Source organism: Phaenicophaeus curvirostris, chromosome 9 (assembly GCF_032191515.1).
Source record: "Phaenicophaeus curvirostris isolate KB17595 chromosome 9, BPBGC_Pcur_1.0, whole genome shotgun sequence".
Classification (NCBI taxonomy): domain Eukaryota; kingdom Metazoa; phylum Chordata; class Aves; order Cuculiformes; family Cuculidae; genus Phaenicophaeus; species Phaenicophaeus curvirostris.
Genome location: NC_091400.1, coordinates 34,711,061 through 34,732,845, shown reverse-complemented (window position 1 = coordinate 34,732,845; position 21,785 = coordinate 34,711,061). Strand labels below are relative to the sequence as shown.

The window sequence follows — 21,785 nt, the reverse complement described above, 5'->3', positions numbered from 1 at the left end:
CTGTTGAACAGAAAGGTCCAGGTTGTCTCTGCTTTCTTCATACATAGGCAGCCCTTGGTCTGGCCAACTCCAGGGCTATACCAGGAAAAATGCTTTCACTAAATGGATGTGGGTGGGTTAGAGACATCCCACGCACAGCTCGCTTCTGGGTGCTGCTGTTCACCAAGGCAAGCTCATCCCACTAGTGCACATTTATCCCCTTCTACCCGAATTTAACAAATGGCTTCATTTTTCTTAACCTCAAGTGGCTATGCCACATGAGCCCTCTGGGCATCCAAGCAGGGAAATCGAGGCAGAGGGGTGTGCTACAACCCATCCTCCGTGGCATCATCAATGTGAACAGCACAGCGTTGCGTGGCACAGCGATGGGGACAGAAGCAACATACCCAACACCACCCAGCTACGAGATGCAACTTTAATACAAGACAAGAAAATACCCTTAAATAATAAAACCCTCACTCTAATCCTCAATTACATGCTCAGCATCTCAAGGATGTATCATATTAGTCACCCAGGAGCTATGCCACGTTCTTCATCAGTGGTTTTCTTCTTCTAGCCATCTTCTACAGGGATCTGAACAGGCTGGACCGCTGGGCTGAGACCAATGGGATGAGGTTTAACAAGGCCAAATGCCGGGTCCTGCACTTGGGGCACAACAACCCTGAGCAGCTCCAGACTAGGAGAAGTCTGTCTAGAAAGCTGCCTGGAGGAGAGGGACCTGGGGGTGTTGGTTGACAGTGGCTGAACATGAGCCAGCAGTGGCCCAGGTGGCCAAGAAGGCCAATGGCATCTTGGCTTGGATCAGAAACAGCGTGGCCAGCAGGTCCAGGGAGGTTCTTCTCCCTCTGTACTCGGCACTGGTGAGACCGCTCCTCGAATCCTGTGTTCAGTTCTGGGCCCCTCCCCACAAGAAGGATGTTGAGGCTCTGGAGCGAGTCCAGAGAAGAGCAACGAAGCTGGTGAGGGGGCTGGAGAACAGGCCTTATGAGGAGCGGCTGAGAGAGCTGGGGGTGTTTAGCCTGGAGAAGAGGAGGCTGAGAGGAGACCTCATTGCTCTCTACAACTACCTGAAAGGAGGTTGTGGAGAGGAGGGTGCTGGGCTCTTCTCCCAAGTGACAGGGGACAGGACAAGAGGGAATGGCCTCAAGCTCCACCAGGGGAGGTTCAGGCTGGACATTAGGAAAAAATTTTTCACAGAAAGGGTCATTGGGCACTGGCAGAGGCTGCCCAGGGAGGTGGTTGATTCACCTTCCCTGGAGGGGTTTAAGGCACGGGTGGATGAGGTGCTGAGGGGCATGATTTAGTGTTTGATAGGACTCAGTGATCCGGTGGGTCTTTTCCAACCTATGATTGGTTGGAAATCTAATTCTATGATTCTCAGACACCACTGCCCTCCAGTGATAAGTGGTGGGAGATAAAAAGTAAAATGCCTCAGAGTACCCTTGGAGACAGCCTTGTTATTGCCAACATTTTCCTCCGTGTCTGCCAGACAAAAGCAACTTTCCAGTTATTTTACCAAAAATATTCTCTGCCACACTGCAGTTTGCATTTCCTTCTGCTCATGACTGCAGTAATGATCCCAACCCAGCGGGGAGCTGCTCCCCTCCAGCAGCAAAAATAAAAGCCACCAGGCCATATTATAATCCATTGCAGCCCCAAAGGGCACATTCCTACAGACACAGGACAAAACTACCCTCTAATAATTGCAGAGCAATTTTATTAAACAGAGTTACCCGCCCAAGCCTCTCAAGAGCCGTTTTCTCCTTCATAGCTTTCTGCAGCGTCACCTTTCCAAATTACTTTGTCTAACTTTTCTGTGCTTGCCACGTCCACAAGAGTCTTCCCAACACACAGATATATTTTGGTTTGACTTTCAAGGAAACCCTGGGCTTCAGCAAGAGACACTGTTTGACATATTCACTCCTTCTAGCTCGGTTTTTCATTTAGGTAAATTTTTAAGTGAGCCTGGGCGTTCCCTATAAGCCTTATTCAAAGAATAATCTCTCTCCTTGCATCCTCCTCCGCGCCACAGCCCCTTCTGACATGCCTTCAAACCACTAAAAGACAGCCCAGCTGGAAGCCACCCTTCAGGATGCATTTCTTGACAGACCCCTTTCCCCTACACCCACGGATTCCAGTTATTAAAGCTGCATTTTGACTTAATTATTCCAAAGACATCTACCATACACCCAAGTTTTGGCATGCAAGTTAAGCCACTCAAAGAATTTGGGTGTATTTGTTTGTATTAATAAAAAATTATTCCTGGTTATCCTTCCCACTTCCATTTACTGCAGGATAAATAATACAGAGCGTGGCTCTCGGGCCAATCCTCAGCATATGAAGCATTAAAAAGTGCTCACGATACTGACAAGTATCACATGCAGATACATAAACAGAAACAAGATTCAGGTCCTGATCCCTTATTACAAACAACTCAACAGAATTTATTTTATTTTTTTTTTCTAAACTGAGTTTATACCCTGACTGGCCACATAAACTTCTGGTGGTGAGTTTTATCTTGGAGGATTTTACAGAAACTTCCAGCAAAAAGCAAAATGCAAACGAAAATAACTCCAAAATCCCATCCTGTGGCGCTCACTGGAATCAATCACAGCATCGCACTATACTCCATTACTGCAAACCATAACCCAGGAAATCCAAATATCAAGACACTGATGTCCTGAGCCTGTTTCCCACCTGCACAGTTACCTTCTGGGCGTTTCACGTCAATTAATGATTTGGTTTCTACCAATGTTTCTGTATGCTGTTTGAATCCTACAGTCACACCATCAGCTTGTAATCAATTCACTGCTACGAGGACACGGTAGGTGTATGGTTTTACCCTCTTCTGCATAACAATAAGTCTCAAAACCACAAACGCACCAACAAAGCCAATGGCAAAGGTGCCCAAAATAAATCTGATTTAAGTCAAACAGGAGGCAAAACTTTCTTTATGCTTAGTTGCAATTTCAGCTTCTGTTTTTCTACCATCTCTAACCCAAATGGTACATCACCACAGACCAGGAAGACCTGAATATCACAATCACTCGCTACTGTACCAGTATGTGGTGTCCATAACATGCCTCTACTGAAGTTCTGCTTGCTATATTCCCCCTGTAAAATACAGAGAGGTTTCCAAGCCCTAGGGAGAGCAGCAGTCCTGCCCCAGCACATGTAACAGCATACAGCACTCCTCATCTTTAATGGACAACTGCAATGGACCCTCACCCTTCCAGAGATACAGCAACATCTCTAGGGAGGGGAAACACAACACGAAGCTGCTTCAGCACGTCCTTCACAGCTCATCGTATTTCAGGAAAACCATCAGCTGTATTTTAGGACTATATATAAATTCACATTATAACTGACATCTAAACTAAATGAAAAGCTATACCTGCTCTGTCACGCTGGAATCGGTTGCTCTGGAGTGCATTACAAAAGGATCCCCCAAACCCAACAGGTGTCTTTATCAGCAAGGGTCAACAGCAGAGAAGGATTCAAGTGAGCGTTTTTTATTTAGCCCAATGTTGTTTAAATCAGTTCATTTGTGCTACAGGTAAACATTCTCCCTTGACACAAGTTCTCAGGGATTTGTTCAGACTTCAGCCTGAGCAGAGAAGCCGCCATTCGATAACAAAGCAGGTCTCATTAACCCAATCATCGAGCAGCAGCCAAAACTGAAGCTGGTGCAGGCAGCAGAATGGGAAGTTATTGGCAGACCGCAGACCTAGTCCTGGTCACAGGCTTACAGGTCACTTCAACCTGTGCCAAATCCAGGATTGTCCCTCCCTGGCAGCACAGCATCTCTGCTCTCCCAAACCACCAAAGCTCTGGTTGACCCTCCTGCCAGGAGGTCTGGGTACACCCTGCTGGCAGAATTGACTTCAAAGGGCTCCTCTCTTGGGAGCACTAGGCTACCAGCATTTCAGAAACCCCGAAAAGATTTCATTAGGGGAGTTTCTGGTCCACCCCCAGCAGGGCTGACGCTGCAGCTACAGCAGGTTGCTCAGGGCAGCTCCCAAGGATGAAAAGTCCTGCCAACATCATGGCTTGTGGGCAGATTTGGGCACTGACTCACAGTTACCCTTTCTTACCCAGGTATGTGACCACCACCTGCTCTTTCTGCCTCTCAAGACCCCACTGGACACAGCCAAGAGATTTGTTTGCACTATTGGAGAGGTTGCTCCCCTTTCCTTGGAGTATTTTGCACAAAACTCAAGCTTTGCCCCAGGCATCAATTTGATCAAAAAATACAAGCATCACCATCTGTGCTTACAGATCCCCACAGTTCAGCCAAGAGCATCTTACACTCCACTACCACTTGCATGGTCCTGAGCTCAGCTGCCTTTCCTCTTGCTTTTTTATCATCTTCTGCAGACACACATGCCTCATTTGTGACTGTAGGGTTTTATTGCTAATGGAGCAAATATGCTCAAAGAACGTCCACGAGCAAAATGTAGAAAAACCCTATAAAAAAAAAAAGCTGTCCTCATCTTTTCCAGTTGGGAGGTCACGGCGGAGGATAAAGTGCCTTAAGAAGCCAAGCTCTGTTCAATATTTTCCAGGACCTTCATCAACTCTGCAGGCAACCAAGTGAATATCTCGGAAAGGAGTTCTTTTCCCCCCGAAGTTGCACATTAGTAAAGGGGCAAAGACTTGCAGTCTTATTTTAGTCCTTTCTGTCTCATTTTACTTCGATGCTCTTCACCGCCTGGGGGATTTTCACCAGAGAACTAACTTTTCCATGGTACAGTTCTGACAAAAATGACACTTGCTGTGACTAAGAAGTAACCAAATAAAGAGTAACTGGGGCCAGGCAGTTTACAATACCATATATGCCCACTTCTACACGCTGCTTTTAAAAATGCAGTAGGAAGTGAGACACAGGATCCTTTTTCTCCTCCAAATCAAGCAACATCCACAAGCTGCCACGGAAAAATAACACAACACATTGGCTAGATCCCATCTCCCTTGTATTTTTTTTTTTTTCACAGAATCTTTTAGGTTGGAGAAGACCTTGAAGATCATTGAGTCCAACCATAAACCTAACACCACCAACTCCACCGCTAAACCATGTCCCTAAGCGCCACACCTACACATCTTTCAAACACCTCCAGGGATGGTGAAATGATGGTTTAAATGAACTCACATCAAAGATCTGAAAGACAGAAGAAGTTTATCGTGACCTTGCCTGGGAGCACAACTATAGGTTTAAAGACTATATGTAATCCCATTTTCAGAGACTGGTAACCAAAGCAAGCAAGCTCTGGGCAGGTGGGAAGTGGGTTACACAGTAATTTAGCAGCTGCTTGAAAAATTTGTCCTGCCTGTAGTTCAGTTCCCCAAGGGAGGCACCAAAAGCCTCGTGTCTTGAGGCATTAAAAAATCAGCAGAAGGAAGAATTTGCCGTGACGTCGCTGGGAAGAACTTCGCATCAGCCACGTGCGGGTGGTGGCATCTCATCTCCTGCCCATCCTGGGCCTGATCCTGCCCCTGGAGACCACACAGTCACCCCCTGCGCGGTGCGGTGTCGGGATGAGGGTGCCGAGCCCCAGGAGGGGATGCACGAGACGCTAGCCATGATGGTGACTGTCAGGTTTAGGATGTCGTGTCAGGTGTTGTAAGCTCACCTCAGTATAAAATGGAGTAATAAATAGTGAAGCCAAATATTTCCATTTTTCATAAAAAAACACCTGGAAAAACTTTAATGTTGCCACATTTTTTCAAAAGGGCCAGGGATCATAAGTAGTTTTTTTAAAAATTCCTTTAAAATATTTACATAGAAATAAATACATTTAATATTACTTTTTGCAGGAGCTGGAAGATAAAGCTCAATTTAGCTGCTTTTGACGTGCTGTCATAGCGATGATGCCATTCTGCCTGCGAGGAAGCAGTCGATGGGTACAATGGAAAAGGTGGTGTCAGTCACCAGGGCTGCTGGTGACAGACAGACAGACAGACGCCTAGCCGTACTCCGCAGAGAGGTGCCGTCCAATGCCCTTCAGGAACATGATTTCCCCGCGTTGCGGCTCACTTTTGAGGTCTCACGTGAGCTGAAGGAAAGCAATGCCCAGGGAAGGGGGAGCGGTAACTCCAGCCCATTAAAAATTAAAAGAAGGGAAATGGTTTCAATTGATTAACCATAAACATTTGCTTCTCTCTCTCTAAAATCCTTCCGCTTATTTTACTGACCTCAGACTTCTCAAGGGACCCGATGACCTGTGCCATACCTCTTCCTACAGCCTGCAACAACCTGCTTGTCTACTAACTTCACTCAATATCGTTCACTGCTTCATGTCACAGACTAACTTGCTCCATCCAGATAATTAGAGGGGAGACAGACCAAGTGTGGTCCTGCTTTCATTTCAGTTGCTCCCTTTGCAATATTTTCCAGCACTCCCCAAAGTTAAATAACACCCGGTCAGACTTCCCTCCTTTCTATCTTCTTCCTCTCTTTCCAGCCTAGCGATGCGCTACCCACACTACAAGCAATAAGAGCAGCATTAATTCTTCCAATGCTGATACAATTTAACCTAATAAAATCCTTACGATCTTTGGTGTCGATCACCCAGGGATGATGCACTCAATGAATGTGCTGTTGGGAAAAATTCTTCACAGAAAGGGTCATTGGGCACCAGCAGAGGCTGCCCAGGGAGGGGGTTGAGTCACCTTCCCTGGAGGGGTTTAAGGGACGAGTGGACGAGGTGCTAAGGGACATGGTTTAGTGTTTGATAGGAATGGTTGGACTCGATGATCCGGTGGGTCTTTTCCAACCTGGTGATTCTATGATTCTATGTTGCCGCAGGCTGGGGGCAGATGGGAGTGGATTAGTGAGGGGTCAGTGAGGGAAAAGAGGCATTTTTTAGAGTCATAACTAAAGTCAGAATTACTGCTGTCTCCATACCCTTTCTCCGAGTTTGGGAAAGGGATGCTGATTCTTATAGACGTATTGCAAAAGAGAAACAGCAGAAAACCAGAGGACTCAGAGGCAGCAAAACCCAGCTGTTTAAATTATTTAAGGCATAGCTGCTTAGTGGTATCAAATATTAGAAGAGCTATGGTACCAAAATATCCTTTCCTTAACTTAAACATCTGCTGCGGGCTACGCATTTGTCCCCAATAGCAAAAGTAAGGCAAATGCTTATTTTCCAGCTTCCCGAGGCCTCAAGGGATGGTTGTTACAGGTACCGGAGAAGAAGCTGGATTGTTTTTCACATGGAGGCCAAATGCAGGATCGATATTGCTTTAGTGGCTGGCAGATGATGAGATCATGTCTAAATTAACACAACTCAGCCACCCGGCAGGGAGCTCAGTTCCCAGAAAGGGCTGGGGGAGGAAGGGCACAGCCCCAGCTGCCCTGGGGAAGGAGGAAATCGCTTGCCGTGCTCAGGGTGGTTGGAGCAAAGTATGGGTGAAGCCATCGACAAACTAGCCCTCCTCGGCTCCAGGGGTGGGGGACGTGGACATGATGGGCAAACCATAAGCCAAAACTGTGTTACAGGGAGGGGGAAAATATAAGGTCGCTCGGAAAACCCTCTTCCTTTAGGCTGGAGCAACCCAAGCAGCCCAGTTCAGCTTGAAGACAACGTTGCCTCAAGTTTTGGACTAGAAACCTCCTGCTTGCCTGATCAGTACCTGAAGCCTGACTTTAGCACCCATGAGAGAGGTCGATCCTGACATCATCAGACCAGCTTATCGCGAGTGTTGGAGCCAGGAGGTATATAAAGTTGAACGAATTTCCTCCAGTCCTCCATCTGCACTATCACACAGACCACCCAAAGCCTTTAACACCGAGTTTAATCACTGCGGTTGAACGCACTCCTTCAGCAACACATCCCCTCCGGCACCTCAGACAAGGTGGGAAGGGGGAAAATGATAGATTCATGCTGGGATTTCATCAGGAAAACCACCTACAAGAGGACCGGGCCAGGGCTGTGGAGCCAAAACCACACAATACACCTCAATACCTCGCCTTAAACGTTAGACCCCACTGCCATCTTGTGGCAAATGCTTCCCCAAAATAAAGTAAAAGAAAGGAAAAACTGTTAAAAAGTTGTGGACAACGTTAGCTGGCGCAGTAAGGAAAGATAGGTATGTTATTGGGAACAGAGCAGGAAAATTCATCGTTTCTTCTAAATGACACTGAGACTGAATCTATAGCACCGTGTCAGGTAAAAAATTATGTGAAAAAACACAGGGATGGGATCATCCAAACCAAATTTGCAAAACCAAGAAGATAATCACATGCATAAAGCGCAATTGCTTGTATGGCCATGACTGCCTTTTAGTCGTGGTTCTGGTACGTTAATACCGGCAAAGACTTAAGTCGCTATTTCAAAACATTTAACAGTTTCCAAAGTAATTTAGCATCACCCTGGCACAAATAAGGCTTGTTGACTCCAATAAGCAGGATTAAGCTGGACTTAGATATTGCACCTCTGAATTAAAGATCATATTTGCCGGGATTTACCAAGAGGGTGATTTAAAAGATGCGGATTATGGCTCATGTCGACCACTCACATGGCATGAAGCATCTTCAGAAGCTAAAAACGCGCAGAGTAGCACCGCTTGGGTTTTCAAAAAGCACCTCGCCACGGGAATGAGGCGGTTTTGAAAATCTCCACAGTCCTTATCCGGCTGTTGGTCCTAGCCAAGCGCTCCGAGTATACCTCAGCATTTACTTTTTGCATCATTTATCACTTACAGCGCTCGAGCCGTGGCAGAGCCTTTGCTTAGCAACTGGGGATCGCTTCCTAGGAACTGCTTTCCGAGGCACCAGCAAAGTGCCTCGACTGCTGTATCATCCTGTCACACCATGGACGGCTCTTATCACACTAGAGAAAACAACAACAACAAATTGGGTTTCCTTCTTCGTATTGCAATAAGCACCTGCTAGATGTGGTATCAGACAACACTGAATCCGTGTACGATCTGAAACGCTTATCAGGTTTAGTTGCAAGTGAATAAAAACTCACTGAACAAATATAAATCCATGAATCATTGATAAGAAGCGTCTCTTTCCTCAATGCAAATCTATGCTAGCGAGAACGGATGAAGAAAACACCAGTGAAGAATCACATCTTGAAAAACAGACATAAAAAGCACCAGTGTCCTGACTATTTTGAAAGAAAATCTTTTTTATACCAGGCTGTCTCTATACACTTGACCATTTACACAGCAATGCTTTCTTCTATTATAATACATGCAATTAAGTTATTGGGATGAATAACAGCATAACGTCATACTTCCAGGCAAGAGATAACAGCTCTTTCAATATCCTCCTCTTCCCACAGCCCTTTTCTTTGAATCTTTCCAGGTCTTTACCACTCTGACCCTGCTACACATTAAAGGGATGGGTTACAAGAGACACAACACACTGCTAGAGAAAACCTATTTTCTGATTTCAGCTGGGATTTAACTATTTTTTGAGTTTCTATCGTCCCGTTTAATAGTTTCAACTTCCTGGGAGTTTTAAATGTTAGCGTACCTCACAGAGAAACTTGCCCCAAAAAACCCTACATTGTTGATAGCCATATATTTATCTTTAGAAATGAAAGAAAGACCATTTGAAAGTTGATCCCAGATCTGGGTAAAAAGGTTTCTATTGGCATTAATTTGAAATCAACGCACAAAACAGATGGGTCTAAACATCATCTCAGGGGTTTTATGGCATGGAAATTGCCTCCCTGTTTTGGAAAAGAGGTACTACCCATCTCCAACCTCTCAGTGACCTGAAGACTTGTGGGATGAACAACTTAGATGACGCTAGCAGTCGCTTGCCACGAAAACACGGGCAGAAGACTGTTCCAGGTCTATAAGCTACCCCCATAAATAAATTAGCCGAAAGGCTGTCAGCAGTATTTTTGATGAAAAAGCCAGTGAAACCCACAGAGACATTAAAGGGAGCTGGCACCAGGCAGACCCACTTATGTCTCAGGTCAGCATGAAAAACTGGGAAACATCATCATCCTCCCGGCAGGGGCGGACTGCAGCAAAGCCCTTTACCCACAGCGCCCAGGACACCAGAGCAGGAACCTGGAATCGGATCAACGGGCGGGATGCTGCCTGAAAAAACACACATTTAACCCTCTGGTGGGTATTAATTTGGGGGCGATAAAGGGAAAAAAGGCAGGTGGTGGGTGCAGCGTGTTTGATACGACATCACTCTTCCAGCAACGAGACGGGCGAAGAATTAAACAGACCTTAATCAAAACCTGAGAGCAATCCAAAACTGGCTTGGTTACCATCGTCATGGCTACCATGAGCGAGGCTCAGGTATGGGAAGAGGCTGGGGGATGAAGTGCCAGCCCAGGGAAATGCCCACGGGCCCCATCAGACTTTTATCTGTGCATCAAAACATCTCTGGGTGATGGAAATGATGTAGGACGGGGCAAACAACCTCCACGCCATCAAGCAGACACGGTGTTTTCCAGCAGTGGCCTGCCATCCTAAGCTGGGAACGGCAGGGAAAAGTCTCAGGTGAGGATTAAACCTTGGTAGAGCTGTGAGCAGATTTAGTAACTCCTAAATTAGTTATTATACGCGGGCAGGCAATGAGGTCCTCGCCATTACTACACGTGCTGGGTCACTGTCCCCTCCTCCTGCCGGAGCTGAGGCTCAGGATGACCAGAGCCTTCAAAAAAAAGCAATGGTGAAGGAAAAAGTTGGACCTGGGTTTCTTTCCTGGCCGCAACACACAGCCTGTGCTCTGAGCACGGGGTCTGGAGGGCTGCACTAACCCTAGGAAGGATGCGCTGACATTCTCCCTGCGTGGCTGACAGTCACACACCTCTCCGGGCACAGCAGTTTGTTTTAAATGCTTGTTATTTGTTGTTATTAAATGTTATAAGTTGTTATTATTATATTATAAATGTTATAAGTTGTTATTAAATGCTGCCATACAGTCAGAAAAAAAATAATAATAAATCAATATAGCCCAAAGCCAACTGCTTCTCACGCATCTTTAAATAAGTAATAGTCTCATTAACGAAGGGGAGGGCACGACTGGGGAGTTTGGTCTGTGCGGTGGCAAAGTGCATTTTGTTAGAAGATTGAGGAGAGCGGCGTGAACCTGCACCCAAACGCACCCGGGCACCAGAAAGATTGTCAGGAGCGATTTTGCTGCGATCTATCGCTACGCGTGGAAGAAATGCAGCCGCCTCTCGCTCGGTGACGGCTCCCTCGGAGCGGAGGGTGACGCTGGGCCCCACACACAACTTCTCCGTCACGCTCGGAATCCCCAGGGGGACAGAACAGCACTGCAACCCCATAATACGGAATAGATGAAGATATGTAAATGTACAAAGATATATAAATGTATAAAGATATCCTAGAACCACCAGGTTGGAAGAGACCCACCAGATCACCGAGTCCAACCATTCCCATCAAACACTAACCCATGTCCCTCAGCATCTCATCCACCCGTCCCTTAAACCCCTCCAGGGAAGGGGACTCAACCCCCTCCCTGGGCACTTCCAGTGCCCAATGACCCTTTCTGTGAAAAATTTTTTCCTGATGTCCAGCCTGAACCTCCCCAAATGTAAATGTATAAAGATATATAAGGTATGAATAGATAAATATATGAATAAATATATGAATAGATAAATATATGAATAAATACATGAATAGATAAATATATGAATAAATACATGAATAGATAAATATATGAATAAATATATGAATAGATAAATATATGAATAAATACATGAATAGATAAATATATGAATAAAGATATAATGGCATAAAGAAGATATATAAAGATATATAAAGATATATAAAGATATATAGACATACAGCTATAAAAGGGTCCCGCCCCGAGGCTCCCGGGACCTCAGGCTGAGGGATGCGGGTCCCACGCTCCCCCAGACCCCGACCCAGCACCGGGGGGAGCCCCGAGGCGAAGCCCCGGCCCGCAGGGCTCTCTCCGGGCTCGGGGTCGGCTCGGCGGGGCCGGGAGCCCGTGTGAACGAACTTTTCCCCGTGTCCCGGCCGGTCTGGAAGCCCCCCCCGGGGCCCGATCGCCGCCTCTTCCCGGGGGGGGGGGGGGAGCGGGGAGGAGGGGGGGGGGGGGGGCCGCCCCGCCGCCTCCCTTCCCTCTTTCCGCCCCTTCCCCGGTGTCGACGGCGCGGGGGAGCGAGCCCGAAGCTGGGAGCGGAGAGAGAAGTGGGAACTCGGAGAGAGAGAAAGCGGAGATGCTCCGTGCGAAAAGTCGCTCCGGAGCGGGCGCCGAGGGGCAGCGGGGCCGGAGCCCCCGGGGGGAAGCGGGGGGGGAGGCAGCAGGGCTGGAGCCCGGGGGGGGCTGGAGCCGGGGGGCAGCGGGGCCGGAGCCCCCGGGGGGGGCAGCGTGGGGGCTGGAGCCCCCGGGGGGGGGGGCAGGAGCGCCGGGGGAGGGCAGCGGGGGGGCTGGAGCCCCCAGGGGGGGCAGGAGCCCCGGGGGGGGGCAGGAGCCCCGGGGGGGGGCAGCGGGGGGGCTGGAGCCCCCGGGGGGGGCAGGAGCCCCGGGTTGGGGGGCAGCGGGGGGGGCTGGAGCCCCCGGGGGGGGGCAGGAGCCCCGAGGGGGGCAGCGTGGGGGCTGGAGGCCCCGGGGGGGGGCAGGAGCCCCGGGTTGGGGGGCAGCCCCTGGAGAGGCGGCTCAGCCCCAGCCCCCCGGAGCCGCCGTCCCAGCGCCGCGGCGGGTGAGGGGAGCCCCGCCGCCCCGTCCCTCCGTCCCCGCCCGGGGAGCGGGTGTCCCGGCCGCCCCGTCCCTACCTGTCGGCCTTGGCGAACTTGCGGAAAGCCTGTCGCAGGTCGTGGAAGGAGCGGTAGGTCTGCGGCTCGGCCGAGATGCCCTGAGCCCGCGTAGTGCGGGGCCCGATGTGCGGGCTGGGGGCCGGCAGCACCGACTGGCATTTGTGCAGCCGCCGCCGCAGCTCCTGGATCTCCTCGTCCTTCTCCCCCAGGCGCCTCTCCAGCTCCTTGATCCGCTCCTCCTTGAGCAGCAGCAGCTTGGTGAAGTCCCCTTCGAGCTCGGTCATTTTCGGGGCTGGCTCAGGGCATCCCCGCGGCACCCGGGGGGACACGGAGCCGGAGGGGGCGGACGAGGAGAAGGGGAAAGAGCTTTTGTGCCACTCGGCGAGGCTGGGATCCTGGAAATAGCAACAATTACCATGTGATCGGAGGGTGACGCAGCTCCTTGTAACTGGAGCCGAAGACTTGCGATTCAAACGGGAGAGCGCTTCATAAATATTGAATCGCCTTCTGCTAACGAGCCACGTGGAGCCGCCTCCCGCCCCTCCCTCCGCTCCCTCCCTCCGCCCCCGGGTCCCCCCATCCCGGGGGGCAGCCTGCATCCCTCCCTGCCGCGCATCCCACCCCCTCCGGGCACTCGCATCCCTCCCCGGCACGGATTCCAACTCTCCTCCCGACGTCTCCTGCCCTCCAGGGGTCACCCCCAGCGCAGAATCTCCGGGTTGGAAAAGACCTCTCGGGTCCCCGAGCCCAACACGGTTTCTATCCGCCGCTAAACCACGTCCCAGAGCTAAAAAAAAAAATAAAAAAATAAAATAAAATCCCCTTGCGGGGCGCCCCAGCTGGCAGCACAGGCGGACAGCCCGCAGCTCCCGGACAGACGCACGGACACGGGGCTGTTCCCGGGGGTGCAGGCAGCCCGAGCCCCTGCCAGCGGCTCCGAGGAGGCAGGAGCTCACCCTTTCTGGACTTATTTGGAAGAGCCCATCAGGCACATGAATTTTTAACGCAGCTCCCGGATTAAATTGCCCTCCCAAAGCAGGCTCCCTCGCAGGGAGCAGGGCAGCAGCCCCTTGCTGCAGGGATAAAGTGGAAGGATCAATTAGCAGCCTCCCTACTAATGATCCGGAGGAGTAAGGGGGGGTTTGCACCGTTTCAGCTGTCCCTGCAGCCTTTCACGTGTGGTTGGAAACCCCTGGGAGGTTAGAGCTGCTCCCAGTCCCTGTCCTGAGGCCAGGAACATGCCTGGGGGGGAGCAAGTTGAGGGGGAAATAAGTAAAAAAAAAAAAAATTAATAATAATAATTGCATTTTGCTTTATTGCAAGGCAAGGAGCGCCATCTCGTGTAGGAAAGGATCATGCTGCACGGGGCAAGGATCTTATGGGACCCTCCAGACCCTGCAACTTGGTGGGAAAGGGCGATGCTGGGCAGGGGCAGCCTGGAGCTCAGCCATGCACTGATGTTAAGCACCTTCATGCTGTAGTTCCTTGTTAAAATCTTGGTGGTTTTTTAAATTGCTTCATTTAGGAAAACGGGAGCGTGGTCCTGCGCTCCTCAGGGTCATCGTGAAAGTAATTGCTACTGGGGAGCCAGAGAAAGAAATGGACCAGAAAATACATAATTTCCATATAAAACACATAACCACGCACTCAGAAGAAGGATGCAACTCTTCTCAAAATGTTTTTTTTTTAAAAAACAGCTGAACATCTTTTTTACCGGAGCCGTGCGATTCCATGTTTCCACCCCAGTAACAGCACTTTCCAGTTTGAGATGTTTCACAGCCCTAGGGGTCCAGCAGAGCAAAGAGAAAACTCCTAGTATGCTGTGAATTAAGTATAATTCTGTATTTACTGTCAGTTAAAACAATGGCTAAGATATCGTCATCGCTAGTACACGCTGACAGGGTCTCCGATTTTCACTGCTACGTTACTGGGCCCCATGCGCAGAGCCTGTCTGTGATTCTTTTGATAGATGCAGCTTTAACTTAAAAGAAACAAAAATCTCAGGAGCAGTGGGCAGCAGAATCCAGTCCCAACCTGCTTTCTTGGCCGTGCAAACTCAGTTTTAAGTATATGAGCAGTCCAACATGTGACCATTATTAATACCCCATCTGGCTATGGTTGCTTGGGAGTCACAGAAGGGAAAACACACTCAATTGTCTACTTTCGATCTAGATTAAGAGCTGTGTACTTAGAACAGACATTGAATTGAATCTGTGAGCTCACTGACAGCTACAGCAAGTCACCAAGGAGCGTTACCGATTTTGCAACCAGCAGCTGCAGCTGCAGCTTCAAAGTCAGCTCCCGAGGAAGCCCAAATAAGAGTTATCCACAGAGCAAGCAGTTTGCGAAGCCTGTGAAATCACAGCTTCCTCTCAGTCCCTGCATCAAGCCACAGTCGCCCTCAGCATCCATCAGCCCTTCCAGGAACACACCTGATGACTGAGCCTAAAGCAATCTAAAGATGAGCATCTTTCAAAAAAGCACGGAGAGAAAACATAAGCCTAAGCAACAGCAAGAAGAATCAAGGTGCTGAATAAGGCCAGACATCTTAATTGGCTTCAACCCTCTTAAGTCCTCCAGACTTCCCGTATGTATGAAAAAACAAGCAGGGAGTGAGGCAGCTCTTAGCTGGAAACCCTTCAGGACAAGCCGGTTTGGAGTCACAGCCGGTGACCTTGGGGCTTCAAGAGGATTCAGCGTTATCCAAGCTTCTTCCTGGGGAGGAAAGGTTACATTCCTCCCCCACCTTTCCTACAAACTCACCAGCCAGCTGCGGAAAATAAAAACACGACCAGTCCCAGTTGTTCTGGATAGTCCCATTTATCTTGAGTCGCCTCTGGTGTTACCATCCTGCTTTTAAGATCGGGATAGCTGCAGCTGTTGCCAGCGGTGAGGATGAGGGGGTGGAACTGATTGTAGCCCAGGTGGTTCCTACAAGAGCTGGCAAAGAATTTTACAACCAGCTAGTATCGGTGCCTTTTGTTAGCACTTTTTTAAAATACAGCTTCTGAGTCCGACTGGTGATCTCTCAAAGAAAGAGCATGATACCACCTATAAAAAAGGAGCATCCTGAAGGAGCGAGTCCTTCCATTCCCATGACTAAATCCCAGCCGTGGGTGAACAGCCACAATGACAACTTCCCAGCAGCACGTTGCATTTTGTACAGGGGAGTAACCCTGTTGGCTTTGGCCAGCGCTGCCAGAGCTTATTTTCTTGTCTCCCAGCAGCTCTTCTGTTATAGAGCACTACAGAAAACAGGCTACAGAAAGTGGATATGTAAAATACGCCAGCAATCGAACCCAGGAAGGATCAGCACCTTCATTTCTCATTCAGGCTTCTTGTAGTAAAGGCAGATCACTTTGCAAGCCTGAAGCATGCAGACATTACTCAGACTGCGGCTGTAATTATGCCGCTGGAAGCCATGCCAGCCTAGCCTTTAGTGTAACTTTAAGAGAGTATCAAAATTGATGCTGAATTTTTATAAAATCAATACCCTGGCTTTTATTCTGCTTGTACAGCCCCCACCATTTTGCTTTTAAACTCGCTTTTGCGAGTGAAGAGCCTCTGCAGCAATAGAGGGGACTTGAGGTCACAGCACTGTACATTCTGAAGGAGACGTACGAACTGTAGAAAGGTTTGAGCTGGAAGGCACCTGAAAGATCACCTAGTTCCAGCCCCCCTGCCACGGGCAGGGACACCTCCCAGTGGATCAGGCTGCCCAAGGCTCCATCCAACATGACCTTGAACACCTCCAGGGATGGGGCAGCCACAGCTTCCCTGGGCAACCCATGCCAGTGCCTCAGCACCCTCATGGTAAAGAATTTCCTCCCAATGTCTACTTTAAGTATTCCCCTCTCCAGTTTAAAGCCATTGCCCCTCGTCCTATCACTACAAGCCTTTGCATGGAGGCAGTGATCATCCCATGTTAAAAAAATATATTGAAAAAATAAAAATCATTATTTATGATAACAGTGAAAGAAGTCTATACATATTCACCCACCCACCTTAATGTCAGCTAAACTTTTGTGGCAGCTTCCTAAGGGATGCCATTGTCTTGTGGACCCGATGACACCAATGAAGCACTAGGTAGGACCTTGAGACATTTAGAAGAGTTTATACTTGCATTTGTAGAAGGAAAGCATTAATGAAGGCAGCAGTCAAGTAATCTATTAAAGGTATTTTTGTTTCAAAGGGCAGGAGATATATCATAGAGGTCTATCTAGAAGTTCTCTCTTCGGGCGCACGGCTACAGTGCAGGAGAAGATGTGGCCGTGTGTCCTGTGGGATGTGGTGCCCCAGGGGTGATGCTGGTGGCCCTCACTAGCCGTCAGTCACATCATCGCAGCACGTCCCAGCCCTGGCCTGGTCACACAGCCCTGCTCTCCCTTCAGCTTTCACCTGTATTTGGGGAATCACCCCTTGGGAACAGCTGCAATGCCAAAAGCAGGGTGGTACCATATCAAATGCTAATTGACTTTGGATAGAGCCCAGGCACTTCTTGCCTCCTTCCAGGATTTTCATTTTAATGATTTTATTTTATCATGCAAAAGATAAGTTGTTATGGGAGGGCATTTTAAGATTACAAAGAAGAAGGACTAATTCTATGCTGTTCCCATGTTCAGTGAACATCATTTTAGTCCCTATTTCACCAGGTTATTTAATAAACTGTGTCACCTCCTCAGTGTATAATTTACTAACAGCTACGAGGCCTTTTCACCATGCAGTAACTGCCCAAATGGGAAGGAGAAAGCCTCCAAACAGTTTGCTTGGCATGGGGAAATGCAAAAGAGATATAAATATAAAAAAAAAAAAAAAAATCAGCCTGCTCAATCCTCTAGTAGCTGATCTACAGAGCAGCCTGTGTGCTGAGCTCCTTGCAGAGCTTCTTACAGTCTTTCTTGCTGCCTGACACCTTCGTGAGCGCCTCTGAGTTGGCTTTGGGCAGAGCAGTGTGTGAGGATGTTTATGCTGAGTATCTTACAACCATAAGACCCCGCAGCTGCTAAAGTGTGCAAGTATTTCTTGCCCCTCTGGATCACAGAAAGCATCTGGCAATGCTGCTTGAACCTTTTCATAGAACTGGACTGAATTTACCCCCACTGCTATTAACTACAACTCGCCAAAACTTCCAGCAAAATGACATCACAGACACTGTGAGCTGCAGAAAACTATTCTGATCATCGATATCTAGGATTTCATCTTACGAAATTTCATTAGTTCATGCAAAGGTAGTGATGTCCCACATTAAATATTTTTCTTGCAGCAACAAGCTGGAAATTTTTCGTTGTATTGTCCTCCTGCTTTTCAACATGTTTTCTTGCTGTTGGCTACAACTTATTGCCTTGTATATAGTTTAATTTCTTCTACGTATTAAAATAAGTTAAAATTATCACAATGTCATTTTCCTTAACTTAAGGAAAATTAGAAAGCCAAAAATATTTGGTTTAATACATCATTATCATAGAATCGTAGACTAGTTTGAGTTGGAAGGGACCTTAAAGATCATTGAGCTCCAACCCCCCTGCCACAGGCAGGGACACCTCCCACTGGATCAGGAGCTCCAAGCCTCATCCAACCTGGCCTTGGACACCTCCAGGGATGGGGCAGCCACAGCTTCCCTGGGCAACTTGGGCCAGCGCCTCATCACTCTCATAGTGAAGAAATTCCTCCTTATGTCTAGTCTAAATCTGCCCCTCTCCAGTTTATAGCCATTCTGTCATATCATCATGTACTTGCTTTTACTGCTGAGCTCTCACCACAACTGCTCAACAGCATCAGAGCCTAGCGGCAAAAAAACCCCTCCAGTAACTCCAAGGATAGCAGGGACTTCATTCAAGTTTTATCCAGTCCAGTTCCCCAGTCCTGGGGTGGGTTTTGGCATGTTATTATATAAATAATTTTAACTCTTCCCCCTCTTTAGCCATTTGCAGATCTGCACGTGCTCACAGTCACGCTCCCTTTTATTTTGCAGCAGCCAGGATGTACGGAAGTCTTGCTCCCCCTCCTTCACTGTCCCACTGAAACCCAATACATTTTTTGCTAGTATACAGACTGCAAGGAGCACTTTTCTCTTTAATACTGAGAATTTAAAAAAAAAAAAAAAACAAAACAAAACCCAAACATTTAAACTGCACAATTGAAACAAAAATCCAGCATCCAAATTTAGATGCTGTGAACATCTATGCCTGAATTCCTGCTGGCTTTTTTCCTGTGCTGTCCCAGTAGAGTTTCCCCTTCTGCATTTGTGTTTTTCAAGGCCGTATCTTCACTCCTGTGCTGCATGTCATGATTTTGCAAAAATGTTGATCATGTAGAAAAACTGAGAGCTTTGTAATAACTCAATTAAAAAAAAAAAATCACTTTCTGCCAGACTTGTGTCTCTCCCCTCATCTTTTAAATAGAAGATTGCCAAGTAATATCTTCCTTTTTTATCATCTTCTATCACTTCATCTTATTAAAAATTTAGGTGAATGCTTTTTTGAACCAAGTACCTTTTCTGTAAAGACTCTTTTTTAAAATACAGAATTAAATAAACAAAAAAAAACCTTGTAAATCTACACTAAAACTACCTTCACCTTTCAAGAAAACTCACCTTCCACAGCATTTCAGCTCTTCCGCAACCCTTGATTGGAACAGCAGTGGATACAACTGAAACATTCCTCAGTTTCTTCAAAGGCTGATGGAAGAAATTGGACCTTTAAATCTCAGAAAAGCACTAAGACCATGCACAGAAGGAACAAACCCTGTTGAGGAACATTGTCCAAGGCACATACAAAACAGCACATTGATATCCCAAATCTTGGCGAAGCCAGAGCCAGCTCACACAAAGTGTTACCATGTGGGGAGCAAAGAGTGACTTCTGGAGTCATAGGAATTCAAGCCTGAGAATATACATTTTTCTGGTACGAGACCCATCATAGCACTTTCTCGTTCCCGCAAAACCACAGGAATGAAAGAGTCTTCATGATCGCTTGCTTCTCTGTCAAAAAAAAAAAAAAGGTAGCAATCCTCTCGAAAACTGAGCTGCCAGACTCGGTAATTGTGCTCCTCCAGCGTGAGAAACATGCCTTGTGAATCACATTACGGCTGCAAAGAGGGGTTCTGACACGTGGAAAATCATTGAATCATAGAATAACCAGGTTGGAAGAGACCCACCGGATCATCGAGTCCAACCATTCCTTTCAAAATATTAAATCCTAACGCCTCAGTTCCCAGAGCCAGAGGGTAAAAGGCACGGTAAGAAGAGTTAAGTTCTTGATAAACTGGCTGCTCTGAGGTTCCTGATGGGAAACGACAAAATTGATCAGTCTTCTTTCATATTTCCTGCAATACGTTACCGTGTTGAGCAATGACTATATACTTCATTCCTCCTGAACCAACCAGATGGTTCCCAGATGAGCACTCCGAGACACTTTCCGTGCTTTTGCAGAAAAATACAGTTCCACGCCTCAAATGTGTCCATCTCCTTTAGTTGCACGGTGGTGCACTCAAGATAAGCAAAATACTCCAAAATTTGCTTCTAGATAAGAGTCCTCCGTTACTCAGCCACTCACACTGATTTTTAATCGACCTCCTTTCTGAAGCGTTGTTGATACAGGCTAGAAATATATCCAAGTTCAGTATGCTTGTGTCTCTTCAAAGCAAAACATCTGAAGTCAAAGAAACAACAGGTCATCAATGACATGAGAGGCTTCTTTGTTTGGCACCATGCAGATGATCAAAGATTGCTGAAGGTCTAACTACCACTTCTAGAACATTCCATTATGGCCACTAGTGTTTAACCCAAGAGATATGGACTCCCCTGAAGGTTTTAGGGTTTTTTTTGAGGGAAGTAGGTACAGGCACCCAATCTTACACCAGGCTCAGGCTGGCTGCACCAAGGTGGGGGTCTCCAGCCAATGTCACAGCGACAGCAGGTTGCTCAGGGCCACATCCAGGTGAGTCAGGGCAGCTCCATCTCAAGAATGGAGGTACTTCACTGTTTTTCAGCAGGGGGAGGAAAAAAAAATCATATTTATTCACACACCAGATTAAAGGAAACCAGATTAAGGGAAATCAGAGATCAGAACATAACCAGATTAGAGACCTGGAAGAGGATGTCCCCTTACATGGCCAAATACGTCAGTGCCCAATAGCAGTGTTGATGCTGCTAATGTTGCCTACAATTGACCAACAGCAAGAGCAGCGGCTTAATGGAGAAACACCACATAACACAGGGTGGACGTGCCATGAGCTGAAATGCAAGGGGCACAGAAAATGTTTCCAACCCAAGTCCTCGGAGCTGAGCTCCACTTCAAAGTCGCCTCTTCTCCCTGGGGTTTCTAAAGCACTTCAGCTTCATTTTCCAAAGCAGTAAGCCCAGGTTTAACATTCCCAGTATCTTACAGACCATAGGCAGTCACAGTACAAAACACCTTCATCCTTTCTGCTCTGCACATTGCGTCATGCCTAATAACGTTGGTGTCAGCGGGCAACCTCTGGCAGCACTACACAGCTGCTAACAGCCACCAGGCCAACCACAAATACATCAAGCCACCTACAGTCTACTCGGAGACTGAAATGTTTCTGTAGAACGCTCATCATCTCATCTGTGACAAATCTAAAAACCTTTCTGCTCATCATCTCATCTGTGACAAATCTAAAAACCTTTCTGCTCGTTACCATCATGTCCAAGTGCCAAAATAAAACCAACATGCTTAGCATGACAACTGATGGTTATCTTGGGAAGATGACACCACGCCTGACCACAAAGGGTTGCTCTTCCTGAGCACTACTCCATATTTGTATTCACTCAGCTCCAAAACCAGGCTGCACTGGGGGTATTTGCGGAAGTCTATTTTGAAATATAATCCATCTTTTCCGTTCTGAGGTCTGCGAATCTGTTACCTTTTAATGTAACATTCGAGATGGCGACTGAAACGTAAACAATGAGAAGAAACTCACTTGACATGTCAAAAACGGCTCTAAAATTAGGAAGGTGATGAAGCAGTTGAAAATTACTACAGCCTCTTTTGCAGTAAAGGGTGCATTTAGCAACGATAGTGCCAAATGTGAGC

General features: G+C 47.6%; 1 protein-coding gene and 1 long non-coding RNA gene across 2 annotated transcripts in view; both read right to left on the bottom strand.

Moving 5' to 3' along the window:
* The window catches only part of PRKG1 (protein kinase cGMP-dependent 1), a 473,692-nt gene extending 460,582 nt beyond the window's left edge, over positions 1-13,110 (bottom strand). Inside the window, exon 1 of the mRNA XM_069863903.1 lies at positions 12,748-13,110. Coding sequence (XP_069720004.1) covers positions 12,748-13,013 — 266 coding nt within the window. The 5' untranslated portion in view covers positions 13,014-13,110. The remainder of the gene's footprint in view (positions 1-12,747) is intronic.
* Positions 13,111-14,040: 930 nt separating this feature from the next.
* Positions 14,041-19,895, bottom strand: LOC138724078 (uncharacterized). Its single transcript, XR_011337969.1, has 3 exons — positions 19,322-19,895; positions 15,493-15,669; positions 14,041-14,510 (listed from the first exon to the last, which is right to left on the bottom strand). It is a non-coding gene; the product is annotated as an uncharacterized lncRNA (long non-coding RNA).
* Positions 19,896-21,785: the final 1,890 nt, after the last annotated feature.